This window comes from Ammospiza caudacuta, chromosome 9 (genome assembly GCF_027887145.1).
Source record: "Ammospiza caudacuta isolate bAmmCau1 chromosome 9, bAmmCau1.pri, whole genome shotgun sequence".
Lineage (NCBI taxonomy): Eukaryota > Metazoa > Chordata > Aves > Passeriformes > Passerellidae > Ammospiza > Ammospiza caudacuta.
The window spans coordinates 19,546,028-19,559,907 of NC_080601.1; the positions used below are offsets into that span (position 1 = coordinate 19,546,028).

Sequence of the window (13,880 nt, forward strand, 5' to 3'; positions counted from 1 at the left end):
TGCCAGCAATTTAAATCAAGGAGGATGGTTTCAAGACATGTCAGGGTAAAGGAAGTTATTTCTGTATTCTAATACATTTAGGTGGCAGAGGTTTTATTTCCCCAAGAAAGCAGCAAATTTGCATTAGACAATTCTGGAAGCCTCTTTACAGTGAAAACAGAAGTGGAAAGACACAAAGGGATCTCATCCATAAAGCCAGAGGGCTTCCTAGGGACTTCAACCTCAAGCATAACATGGTAATTGCAAACAATTTCCATTTCCTCCTACAAACCAGCTTGTTGATTTGAAGCCATTAGAGCGCTGCTCATGCTGATGAAGTTTCCGATTCATAACCTGCTCGCCTGCTAACTCCACTCAAGTTTTATTGCCACAGTCACAATGATTCAAACGCTTTCATAAAACCTGGCAAACATTAAAATCACTCTGTATGGAGAGTTCTAACATCCTGGTGAATTGAACCCTGAAGATTTATATATCAGTTTGCTTTTCCATGCACATGCCCACGGTCTTAAAATACAAATCAGTTGAACAGATTCACAAGAAAAACTTCAGTACACGTGGAATTGCCTTCCCTCAGCATTCCTGGCCTCCAAATGAGAATACAAGTGAGAAATGGGATACCATAACTGCTGGCTTAGCAGTAAAACAGTCTCTTTACACATATCAAAGATCAACGCTGTAAACTTTTATGACAATACTGTATATAGCTGCTAGCACAGGAAAGAAAAAATAACACAATATTGCTTTGGGACACATTGACCAACTAACACAAATATATTCAAAGATAGAATTTTAATCTAATTTCTCGAAGAAGAAAATGAGAAAAAATAAGTGAAGAGTTTATAAACATGTTTAGCTTTATATTACATTTAATGGTTTTACAGAAATTAATTTAACTGGTAAAAAGCTGGTATTTAGGCATTCTTTGAAACTACTACCAATGAGGAGGTGACTAGAATCAGCAACGTCACTTTAAGTGTCACTTTAAGCAGAGATAAGACTGTTTTTGGCATCCATCAGCTGTTGCTATTGTGATTAAAATTAATTATATTTGAAGCACCTTAAGCCCCCTCCCATGATAAACTTCTAATTAGCTAGCTCTAAACTATGACTCACAAATATATTTCTATTAAAAAAATAACATTTTTCTGTGTGTACAGTGGAATTTAAATTTGCCAATGAAACAACTCACCATGGTTGCAAAGGGTATAGCTCTTGAAGCATGATAATAGATGGCAATGAAGTTGATGAAGAAGGCAGTTCCACACACCATTGCTGGAATAAGGAAGGCTCCGATGAACATCTGCTTTATCCATCGCCTTCCTGTAAGAAGGGACATTTCGATGGGACTGGTAAGACACAGCACATTAAAAAAAAAAGGACTAGCAAGCACTCCAGAATTTACATGTTTGACTACTTCTCCCACAAAAAGGTGAAAGAAGTAAGTAACAACATACTACATCAATACAAGAGCTAAGAGCAAACTAAGTTTTGGCTGACTCTGGTCACTCACAAGATGCAGCACATTAATCAATTTAGTGGGCCACGTGAAAAGAAGAAAAGGGATACAGCATGAGAAAGGCAAAGGGATGCAGCATGAGAACATTTCAGCTGAAGAACAGCATATGCTGACTAAGCTGGCCAAAGAACCTGGGGTGTGAAAGCTGAGGGTGCATGTAGCTGCAGATGAGAAGAGACAGAGATAGCAGAGCTGGCCCTGTGCAGCACCTGCATTAGACAATGCTTGAGGAGCACAGGAGAGCTCAGCACTGCTCCCAGGAGAGCTCAGCACTGCAGCTGCTTCCAGGCAGCTCCTGCTCGGGGCTGCCCTGGTCCAAGCTGGACCCAGCCAACGCAGACACACCTTCAGGATGCATTAAGGAAAGGGCTATCCCTGCTAAAAAGCAAAATGCCACAGCATTTAACATACAGGAAAACTGGACTCTTGACATTTTCAACAACAGAAAAGGTAGAAAGAAAGTGATTTCTAAACTCCAAGCATCAAGGGAACAGAACACCTGTTAGCAGTTATTACTAAGTTTAGAGCTCCCTGAGGAGATCAAAGAAATCCTTTTGGGCAACATCTTAAAAATTTCCCCCATCTGTATTCCCTGTACTTTCTATGCTCTTAAAAATGGTCCACATTTATACACTGTGATATTAATATTCAGTAAGTAAAAGATATTTTTAAAAGCATATTTTTCAAGACACTCATAAGTATTTTCACCATGTGCCCACATAATCAGCATTTAATGGTTTGATACATGTTTACCTGTAAAAAACAACCAACAAACTTATCTGGCTCAACTACAAATAACAATACATTACAGCACAGCAACCCCTTTCTAAGTAGATCTGGTTTTGTACAAATTGCTAGGTTTATAAACAAGTCACATGAAAAAAAACTTCCAACCTCCAAACTCAGAGTTGAGATTGAACATTAACAGGTATATCATGCTAAAAAGATACAAATTTTTTTTTGTGAACTTACCAGATTTATTTTTTTAAGCACTCTAGAAGATAATAGACACTGATTATTCTTTTATTGCAGCATAGGGAATGGATGAAGCTAGTGCACTGCAAGAATCTAACTGGTCATAACTCAGAGGCATAGTGGAGAGCATTTGAAGACAGCCTGTTCAAATCTTCTGTCAATTTTACTTGGCTTCTGCTCTCTACTGATGGTTATTTTGATTTGCTAAGTATAAAGCAGAGCAATACTGGAAAGTAGAATAACTTTCTTTAAAAGATTATATAAACAGTTCTCTCCAACTGCAATTAATGGTCTAGTAAATAATCTATATTTGTCCTTTTTGTGTTAGCCTAACATAACCCCCCTAGCACATAAAGAAGAGGACTATGTAGGAGTCAACTGGAGAAGATGACATGAGCTGTTTAACAACATGTTACACAAAAGGGAAAGGCTGTTATACTCTGTGGATGTCATGAGCCAAAAATGATATACAAAAGTATTACAAGCAATTTGGAAATCACAACTGTTAAAAGTTCTTTAGCTCTTTTAAATTAACCTAAGACTTCAGTTACCTTTTTAGAAAGCATAGCCAGTACTGACTGAGTAGATAATATGAAAGTTAAATATACTCAAAATATTTCCTGTTTATTAAGAATCTAATGGATTCCATCTAACTCCAAGAGGACTCTTCTACATTGGTGCAAATCAGAAAATAACAACTTCTCAATTTAACAATGCAATGAAAATGCTGAAACATGAAAACAATTTACCTCCTTGTCTAGCATAAAGGCTTCCTCCAAAATATCCATTCACTGGTGATGTTGCAGCATAAACAAATATAGCTGTACTAAGCATTGATCCTCTCCTACAAGAAGGGATGTTTTTGGTAAATTACATAATGACATACAAAACCAAACATGATTAGAGCAAAAAAACCCTGTACTTTTAGCAGAAGAAGTTATTTAATATTTTTATGTACTACAAATATTTAGAAGTGCTTGAACTGTAAAATCTGCGTTAGAATGAGAACTGTTCGTACACAAGGCTTTGGCCAAGTCTAATTCAATGTGAGAAAGAGAGTTTTGACATACTACAGTCTTTCCTAACATGCCTTTATTTTAACTGGAGTACAGACTCTCACCTCTGATAAATATACCCTGACATTTGGATGCGTGTACTTTGTGCATAAATAATTATTTACATGACATCCATTAAGTGTAAGATTCAACTGCAGATAAAATGTCAAAAGGCCAGTATTAACAAAAATATACTAAGATTGTGAATAATGTTTCTGCCATCCCCCAGAAATTAACTTTTAAGATGGAAAGTGCTCATCTGGCAGAAAATTAGATTTAGAAACTATAAATACTATAATGAAGTCACAAATCAGCATTAAGTATTGCAATCAGAAGAGCTTAGTAATTTTTAAATGTCACCCCATTAAACGTTGGACTACTAATTTTGGCGTAATTTTTCTGAAATTTTACAAGCAAAGCTAATAATTTTAAATCAAAGAAGCCATTTCCAAATACATTTTAAAAGATCGCATCTAAGAATAGGAAGATATAAATGTTATTCATTAATAGAATTGTTTCCCCACATCCGTCTGCTATTCTTCAACAGCAAATAGCAGTAGGTTTTCAGCTGACTTACTGTACTTCCTTCAAATTAGTTGCTCTGAGAGATTCTAGTTACTGCCATTTTGGTGTTTGAGGAACCATTCCTGGATGCCTGCTGTACTCAAAGAAGCAATCTTGAGCACTTAAGCTTCCATGACAGCATGACCAAAGCAAATATACCTGCTGGTCACACACACTGAAGGACTGTTCTACCAGTATTTGTTTTTTAAAAGTTTCTCCTAACTTAAGACAATTTAGAGAGACATGCAAAACCCCCAAGAGCAGGCACAGTCTGAAACGGCACTGCCATTGTGGAAATCCAGACTACCGGTAAAAACACCAGACTTGGTGCTGTTTTCCTAAACATAACAGTTGTCTGCACCACATTTGGTCAATTATTCCACTACACACCCAGAATTAAATTCACTTTGAAATTGACAGAAAGGCCTATTGCAATAAAAGACTAAGTGCACACATCTTTTAAAAAAATACTACTCTGATACATTTTACAAGTGTCATGACTAACCTACAGGGCACATACATTCTGAAATGGTTTCCTTTTGTCCTCTGAAGGGCTGATATGCTGCACAATTAAAATGTGTATGCATTCCTGTCTAGAAACACCACCATGAGACACAAGGAGGGGAATAACACCCTATGGAAAATGAAAATATGCCAAGATTCTGGTACTACAGAGTGGCTTTTTAAACACACCGGTAAAAGGCCACTAAACTGAAAACCAAGTGTTCCCTCCAGCGGCACATTAGAAGCATTACAACTTGCTAAAATCAAGTTACAGGTGACAGAGACCAAAGTTTAGTCACTGCTTAAAACAAATCACTTGTAAAAAACCCCCAAAACCCAAACACAAGCCAATAATTCCCTCCAATACCCAAAACACAATCACTACAGAAGCATATGAAGTCCACCCAGTAACCCAAAAATCTCAATCAAATTAAGAGGTAAAGGAAGAAAACAGGTGAACTACAAGTACTGTGTTAAATTTAAACTTGACTATTATTTCTTTTTTTTAATTGATTCTTTCCAGTCAGGACCTATTTCTGGGGATTTTACATCAACACAGGCTGAGCACAATGTGTTCAAAAGAACTAAAAGAATTACATTTTCATTCCCAAGCAGACTTGTGATAAGACTGACTTAATACTGACTTGTTAGCTGAAAACAGGACTATTCACAACAGAGCATACTCTTATTTCAGTCTTCACAGGACATGGTGGGGAAATGGGGCCAGAAATATAATAACATCTTGTCACTCTGGATGAAACCAGGAGTGAAATATGTACCTTTGAATACATATAATTCCCATATTATCTACTAGTGATTCTGCAGAACAAACTAGTTTCAAAATAAATCATTCAAAAAGCAAGCACTAAAAGAGAAAATCAAAGAAGACTGACTAACGTGATAACAGTAGGACAAAGTTTCATTACAAATTAAAAGAGCACTTCTTAATACTACATCTGATCTGCAGATTACTACTAGAGACTCTCAAACACTTTTATTCAGGCCACTTAGAACAGAAATTTTTGTAATTATTTTGTTCACTTAAACATTTATATATGGAAGACATGGCACAATTATACTTACTCTGTGTATAAATCTTCTATCATTGCAACAATAATAACTATAAGAGACACAGCAAAAATTTGACAGCCAGACCCAATAAGCGATGAAAATATTAGAGGATGACTGGATGGTCTAAACACATCTCCATGGACCTGCTTCCACCCATACTCATCACCTAGATCTCTGTCCTGGGAACAACAACAACAAATTTTAAGTCTAGTCATGACAATTCAAGACAAACACACAAGCTACATAAAAACAAAAGGTCTGATTTAATAAAGCAACTTCAAGTGAAGTGTGTCTTGTCTTCTAAATGCATCAAATCGAAAACTTTTCAGATGCTTATGAAGACAACAAATTACTACCTGAATGTATGACACAATAGAATCTACCAGAATCCCTCCCTGTCCCTAAAGCCTCTGAGGTGCTTAGGAGTATATCAGGCTTCTACTACAAAGTCAGAATGGACCTAGTTAATCCTAAGGTTGGATATGAACATTAACACAGTGACTAGAGAGAGATTTTTGGGTCGCAACCTAGAAGCATGTTATAAAGAAAACCAGTAACACTTCCAAGACACACAAAAGGCATTTTCTGTCCAATTGAAGAAAGCCATTCAGAGCTGCTAACACAATGAATGTACAACAGGAAAACAATAAGCCTTAAAAAAGGAGTTTTTAAAGCATATATGCAGGTCTTACCATATCATCCATTTCTTCCTCCTTGCTGTATCTTGCATAATCTTTTCGCAAAGTTCTCATTAATATCATAGACACCAGGCCAACCAGAAAGATCACCATCATAAAAGAATTGAAAATTGAAAACCAGTGAATCTACAAAAAGAAAACACACACATAAAATTTAGAACTGTAAATGTGTTTGAAATTGTTCCAATAAGGATAAATTGTTGCCTATAAGGACAGCTTGTCAGCACTAGCAAAGTAACACTACATTTTCAGAGAGTGACACTAAAACTGGCCTGTGAAACACCACTCATAAACCTTTTTATCAGCCAGCCTCGATCAGGACCAAGTTATCACAACTTAGTTAAGCAGCAGCAAAGTTTGAACAATTGGCTGTGCATGCTCCCTTGATAAGCAAAAGACAACACCATGCACTGCTGCCTTCCTAGAGAAGAGGCTCAAGTAGAGAATCCAAAGGAATTACTGCTCTGCACAGGATGAAAATGTGCAGCAGCATTATTTTTGCTCTCAAAAGCATATACTTCTGGTTTTCACTGAGCTCCAAACAGAATGCAAAGCCCCTAATTTCAGAAAGCAGCACAGCTCAGTACACTACACTTAAGGAGATTACAACCTCAGATTTAAACACAACTGATAGCGCCACAACTGATAACTGGCTTAGTTAACGCTTTTTGCTCTGCATTTGCTTCAGAAAGAAGTGTACCAATGGCCAACTGCATTTATTCAGCTTACATAGTTGCACAGTCCTGTCCCTGAAGTTTCATTGTTTCTGGTCACCTGAAAGGATTTTTTTGAACTACACTATATTTTCTGCAAGCTTGAGGCTTGCCTGCACATTTACTGAAGTGCCCCAAAAGAACAGAGCCATCCTATTTTAGCAGCAACACTGCCACTTAAACAATAGTCAGACCTGCCTGCTTTATTGTCCCAGAGCACCTGGAAAATATGAAAATTCAATGATGTAATCCAAAACCTGCATGACATCTAAACTAATGCAACCATTGTAAAGGGATGTATTGTAAGGCTGTCGTGAACAATACATACTCGGTGCTGAAAGAAAGATGGGTCAAGATACTTGTCAAAACGGTCTTCAAACTTCACATCTGATTTCTTCCATTTCACCTGAAGAGAGAAATGTTTATATTTTTACAGTATTTTTAGCTATACTCACATGCAGAAACCCAGAACACATATTAAAAATCATCCACTTTAGGTGTCCTCTTCAATATGAATGGGGTTTAGCAAAAAACAATGGAATTATATTCTTAAGGACTGGCATCTACAGGTCAGGCACAGAATGAACACCAGCCTCCTCTCCTCATGGATCTAATCTTGTACATGCTTGTGTTTAAGAACAAGGAAGAATCAGTCTTGGATTAGCTCAGTTCTCTCTAAGGGTTAATCTATGTGAGGTTAACCAAAGATACAGATTTGTAGTTGTCAAATACCACAAACCTTTTTCATGATTATAGAATCTATACAACGTATATATACATAAGTATACACACACACATACATGTAATTACTATGAATCTAGACACTTCAATTGCCAATAAATTATTCTGAAACCAACTGGAAGAGTATGTGATTATGGACAGACTATCACAGGGTAACAGCATATTACAGATGTCAGTTCTCCACCAGCTGCAGAGAGGACTGCTTTTGATTTGGAAAATGTAATTGCATTAATGAACTACATGGTGCTAATATGGTAGCACAGAGTATTTTTGTCAATTTTTGCAAGACTGTATTTAAAAATCAAAATAATTTTACAAACTAAATACAAGCCTATCTGAAAATCTTTTTCAAAAGCATGCCAAAAATTACCAGGATTTTTAGTGATAGTGAAACAAATGTAGCCCCCTTGTACATTCCAATTTTAAAATTCATGAGAAGTAACTATCCCTTCCAAAAGCTGTTCTCTTACTGAGTATAGAAGAAAGCATATAAATGTAGATTGAACACCCCAATCACTCACCACAGTCCTGAGACATGTTAAAAACCCCAAGATGCCAGAACTACACTTTGAGGTTTGATATTAATGTTCCTCAGTTCAAATTACAACTTTGTTCAAGATTAGTAGCTTTCAAAATTGTTTCAAGCAGAAACATTTCTCATTTGAGCACCTGCCACTATGAAGCACAGTTTAGAACAAATCCACCAGTGACAATCTGTGAATTAAACACCACACACAGGACAGCCCAGCAATTGCCCAGCGGTGCCAACAGAATTTGAGAGAGAAGTCCTGAGCTTTGCATGCTAAAAAGTCTTTAAGGGAGTATCTTATGTTATTTTTATTACTGGTTGCTACTCGGCTTTTAAGTTGCTGTCCAACTTCAAATTCAGAGCAAATGGACTTCACAATGATGGTAGAATTTGAAATAGCAAATTCTGAAATTTCTACTATCAATTTTGCAGCAAAAATAGGGAAATTAGCGTAAATGTAATACTAAAAAGCACATACAAAATCCAGTTATCTGCTCTTCAAACTATACAACTTATTCAGCACAAAAGAAATGTAACTGTGGCAAGAATATTTTCTGAAATAAAATCCTATGCTGACATCCATGTATGGAAGAAAAGCAGTGCATTAAAAAATGGTTTCACTATACAAATGTGCTGAATATGACAAGTGAACCATCACTTGATTTAAGTAACATCAACTAAATAAAGAGGAAAACTGAAAAAAATCATCTGTCTCAACCAGCAAGCATTGTTTATTCATGACCTTTTATCATAGCAACTCAATATCATATCAGAGAGCTTCAGAAAAAGAAATTTAAAAAATTTAAAACCTCATTAATCATGTTATATAAATAAGAAATTTCTACTGGAATAGCAAAACAAAGTAAATTTTGACATTAACTGCTTGCAAAGTATAAAGGTTTACAGTGGGTTCTTATACTAGCTGAGAATCCAGTTCAAACCCATGATACAAAGGTCAGAAGTCCAAACATGAAGACAATGTGTACCTTCTCATGGGTCCTCTATACTTCCAGTCTCCATTATTTCAGGGTATCTTCCTTTCCCACTAAAACACTTTTCTGCACATTACAGAAGCTCCAGTTTGTTTGGAGTACTTCAAAAATAATAATTTTACATTCATTATTAATAAATCTATCAAGGTTTTTCAGCAACAAAACAGAATAATTGAAGGAGTGAAGATGCATCTTCCTCTAACACAGCCCAACATATCAGTACATATTATAGTATACAAGTACCTATTTTTGAGTTATTTCACCATGTAGAATTTATTATTACATGTGCATCACCAAATTACTTACTGAATATGACATCTGGATTTTTGTGTTTGGTACCAATTTCACCTTTCCTTCACTGGTCAGATTGACATCTACAATTCTATTTCCATTGAAACCTATTTCAAGTTTTTTGTAAGTCCAAAGGTAATAATCTTCCCCATTTTCATCTGCTTCTCCAACAATCCCTGCATAGAAAAGAAGTGCAAGCATGTATTATAGCTATGCTTTTCATATATTTTGCATTTACTTTTTAAAAACATGCATTACAAAGTTTTGCCAGCTAAAGAAGCAACATAAATAAAGAGGCCACAGAAGACCATACACTTTTCTTCTCAACTCTAATATCTGGACTCCACTTTCAATCCATGGGTCACTGAAAGAAGCATTTAGTAATGGCATTAAAAGAAAAAGCTTGCAGCTACAAACACTGCAGAAGACCCAACAACAGTGCCTCTACTTTTATTTGCAATTCTTACCAGATAAATAACTAGCTAAATAGAGATTCATTCTTCCTAGCAGAACTTAGCCAAGACCTCCACAATTTCCCATCTTCCAACTATCTATTTGCTTGTTTTTCTTCCTCTTAAGAATTTTACTTTTTCTCTGTAATTCCCATTAGTTTACTTCCCAACAAATGCTTCTTGCTCTTGTTTGCACACAAGTTTCCAATGCTTGCCAAAAATGTGGTTTTATATCAGGAAGAAATTCTTTACTGTGAGAATGGTACAGGTTGCAGGTTGCCCAAGAGAAGCTGTGGCTGTACCATGATGAGCTTTATGCGCTCTTCCATCTCAAACCATCCTGTGATTAAGTTCTTAATTTTCATTAAGTTAGTGCAAAATGTCTCATCTACCACAGAAGAATTCCAGAGACTGTGCTATGTTGGGTGAAAATAAAAAGTTTAATAGTCAAGAAGTTCCCAGGCTGTAAGTGTCACCTTTGATGTCAAGATCCAAGATCACATACAAGATGTACAAAATGGAAAGTCACAAAAAAAGCAGCACTCAAGATACACACGGCTGAGGGGAATGGGAGAACAAGGAGGTGAAGGATATGGAACAGACTATCACAAAGCACCAGGGATATGAAGGAAGGGCCTTTGTGCATCACCTGTGTTTTTTAATTTTCAAGGTGGTATTTCTGTCAAGTTTTTCACTATGCTCATCCATCAGGATTGCCTTGTATATGCCATCTACACAAAACATGTACCAGTTTGTGCCTCCACCATATAGCCTGGCACCTGCCATGCCATCTGTTCCCATGGTAGTATCCAGAACCACGACAATATAGACCTCTAAACTACTTAAAGAACACTCTGATTAATCACTCACTGAAGGAATGAACTAACACAGTGCTTCACATAGCTAGGGAATGTCCTGAAACAATCAAGCCTAGTCTCTCTCTCCACTGTGGGACAGCAATTCAGGAAAAAACATAAAATGGAATAATTTTTTCTGAACGCACTTAGAAAGATCTTGTTGCCTTTTTCAGATTAGAAAACAGTGTAAACCTTACAGAGCCCTCAAACAGCAGTTTGATGTCATTACCTTCAGTTACCAGCAGTTAAGAAAGGTTAATTTAAGCCTAGTCTCTACTGAAAATAGAGTAGTCCTTACAGGGCTTGAGGACTTCCAGGGTGAATTTTAAGAATTAGTGTTTGTGCATATGTCTGGTGTAAGCCTTATCAAGGCGAAAAATCATAAAGAACATAAAGGATGAACTTAACTAAAGTTTGCCAGGAGACAGGAGGAGTGCCAGGAATGCATCTGGTGGAGCCCAGGGAAGTGAAAGGTCTGCTTTAAGAATAGAATTAAAGAGAAGTTGCCTAGAATTCTCAGCAAACATTAGCACCATCTGAATCCTTTTTTTTTACACTCTTCACAGAGAACTTTATTTTGGTAGCACTAAAAAAGGATTCCAGCTATCTACATTTAGGGAACAAAATTTTGGTTTAATCCAGCTACAAGATGCAAAGCAACAATGAAAAAAACCTGGATATTGGATCATACAGTATATTCAATACATACTGGCCAGTGAGGTTCTCAAGATGGGTAATCCAAATAAAGTGGATCAAGATGAGAGCCTTCACACAGTAACAAAAAGTCATTCTGCACAAGCTATTTTTAATGCAAGCTGAGGGTAACCAGTTCTGGACACTATCCCCATGAAACCAAAAAAACCCTTCTCAGTTTTCAGAGTATTTCAGAGATGCCATCATAACTACTTCAGATCTTACTTCCATACCCAAGTATCTTAAACAGTCCTAACAGTTTCCTTCATTATAATTACTGAAATTTAGTAACTATTTAGAAATACTTACAGCTCTGAAACAACAATCAAAAGATATTTGCTTTCTTCAGTGTCTCTACCTGCCACCACAGTACGTGGTACTAAACAAGTCTACACAACACACTCAAAGGCACCACAGGCTGGCAGAGGCATGTGTACAGCATCATTCATGCCATATTCATAACAGAAATACTTAAAATAAAAACTGTTCAGTTACCAGCAAGTTTCAGTGCTTTAAGTTTTAAGCAGCACTCAAAGCCCAAAACATTTCTGTTGCTGAACAGAGACCCAGGAAAACCAAAATTATTGCAGACAAGCTATATTCCCAGTTTTCTCCACTGTACTGGGAAAACAAAGGTCCAAAATACTAATTCAGACTTGCAGATAAACTCTTCTAATTAGTTCAGGTGCATCCACTCCTTCCTCAGCTCCCCACCAAGAACTCATTTTAATTTTTAGAATATAAGTCAGGCTAATATTGACCAACCTGCAGTCCTGCTACTTTCACCTAACCTGCAGGAGACACAGACCAAAACTGTCAGCACCACTTGCCTTCACACCTGATGTCAGATTGTATCCTTACATAATATTACCTGTACTTATGATCCTGGAGTCCCCATTATGTAGCACAGCTTGAGATCCTGGTTCCAAACTATCAAAAGCAGCTTCTTAATATCTTAGAAAGATAATACCTATATTCTACATGTTTTCTAGTTGACTTCTTGTGCATAAAAAGCATACTACTGGGAAACATTAAAAACACTCAATCACAGGAAACCAGATTTTTTAGCTGAGAGCATAACATTTGTCATATGTAGATTTAGTAGGTATGTTTGTTTTTTGGCATTTTGGATGATGAAACATGACCAGAAAAATAAATTTCAAAAAAGAAAGCCTCCAAGACTTGTTAGCCACACAGGATTCCAAAGAAGTCAGCTTAGCATCCATCATACCTGGGCAATTCAAACCCTACATACCTGCCACTAGTCTAGAAAAATAATTCACTGGTCTTTTGCTGAAAGGCCAAAGCCATTAAAATATTGTAGCAACAACTGTCACTCATGCATGCTTTTAAAAAGCCTACCAGCAATTGCACAAGCAGTACAGTAAAGGTCACACAGAATAATTCAGGTCTACTCCAAGCCTGGCTACAGAGCCATTACACACAATAAACCAATCAGCTGAAAAGAACAAAATCAATACTTAAGTACTTCTCTTCAGGCATTATAATGGTATCGCTTAAAAACAGACACATTAAAACAAACCCAGACCTTCCTGACAACCAGATAAATAATAAATAAATGAAGTGTTAATATTTCTGCCATGTTAATCTAACAGATATTTTCTAAAACATATTAAAATAAGAAAGAACTAAAAAAAAGCAGCCTTAGTCAAAATGAATTAATGATGGATAGCCTTATTCATACCAGCTATCAAAGAACTTTTCTTGCATGACTTGAACTGCGTTTCTGTAGGTGCTGTGGGACTTGGTTTAGTTTGGGCAGGTTTACCTCCTTCATGGAACACAGGCAACAAAGAGCTTATGGCTGCTTTTCATTTCCTTCCAGTTTATATATCTACAACAGGGTGATCAGGCCTTGGAGAGTTTGGTTGATTGCTATCAGTGCAAAGTTCAATCTGCAGAGCATTCCTTACTAGGTATGTGATCACAGGTTATGAGGGAGCAACAAAACACAGAGACCTTAGGAGACAATGGCAATAAAGATACACACATTTTCATTCAAGACACAAGCACTTCTAAACCCAGGTAAATAATACTCAGCAAGAGAAATTCTGAGAACTGTAAAAGAGTAAGTAAAATAAAACACAGACAGCAAAGCAACACTAAATTACCATGAAATTAAACCAAATAGTTTTTGCATGAGTAATAAAGAAAAGTAGCAAAATAAATTTTCAACTCTCAAATAAGCTTGTTATTAATGATCAG

General features: G+C 36.5%; 1 protein-coding gene across 1 annotated transcript in view; it reads right to left on the reverse strand.

Annotated features, from left to right (window-relative positions):
- Positions 1 to 13,880, reverse strand: part of TM9SF3 (transmembrane 9 superfamily member 3) — a 42,442-nt gene that overhangs the window by 16,126 nt on the left and 12,436 nt on the right. The window contains exons 4-9 of the mRNA XM_058810932.1: positions 9,668 to 9,828; positions 7,428 to 7,505; positions 6,381 to 6,512; positions 5,701 to 5,867; positions 3,244 to 3,338; positions 1,193 to 1,323 (exon numbers count right to left, since the gene is read on the reverse strand). Coding sequence (XP_058666915.1) covers positions 1,193 to 1,323; positions 3,244 to 3,338; positions 5,701 to 5,867; positions 6,381 to 6,512; positions 7,428 to 7,505; positions 9,668 to 9,828 — 764 coding nt within the window. The remainder of the gene's footprint in view (positions 1 to 1,192; positions 1,324 to 3,243; positions 3,339 to 5,700; positions 5,868 to 6,380; positions 6,513 to 7,427; positions 7,506 to 9,667; positions 9,829 to 13,880) is intronic.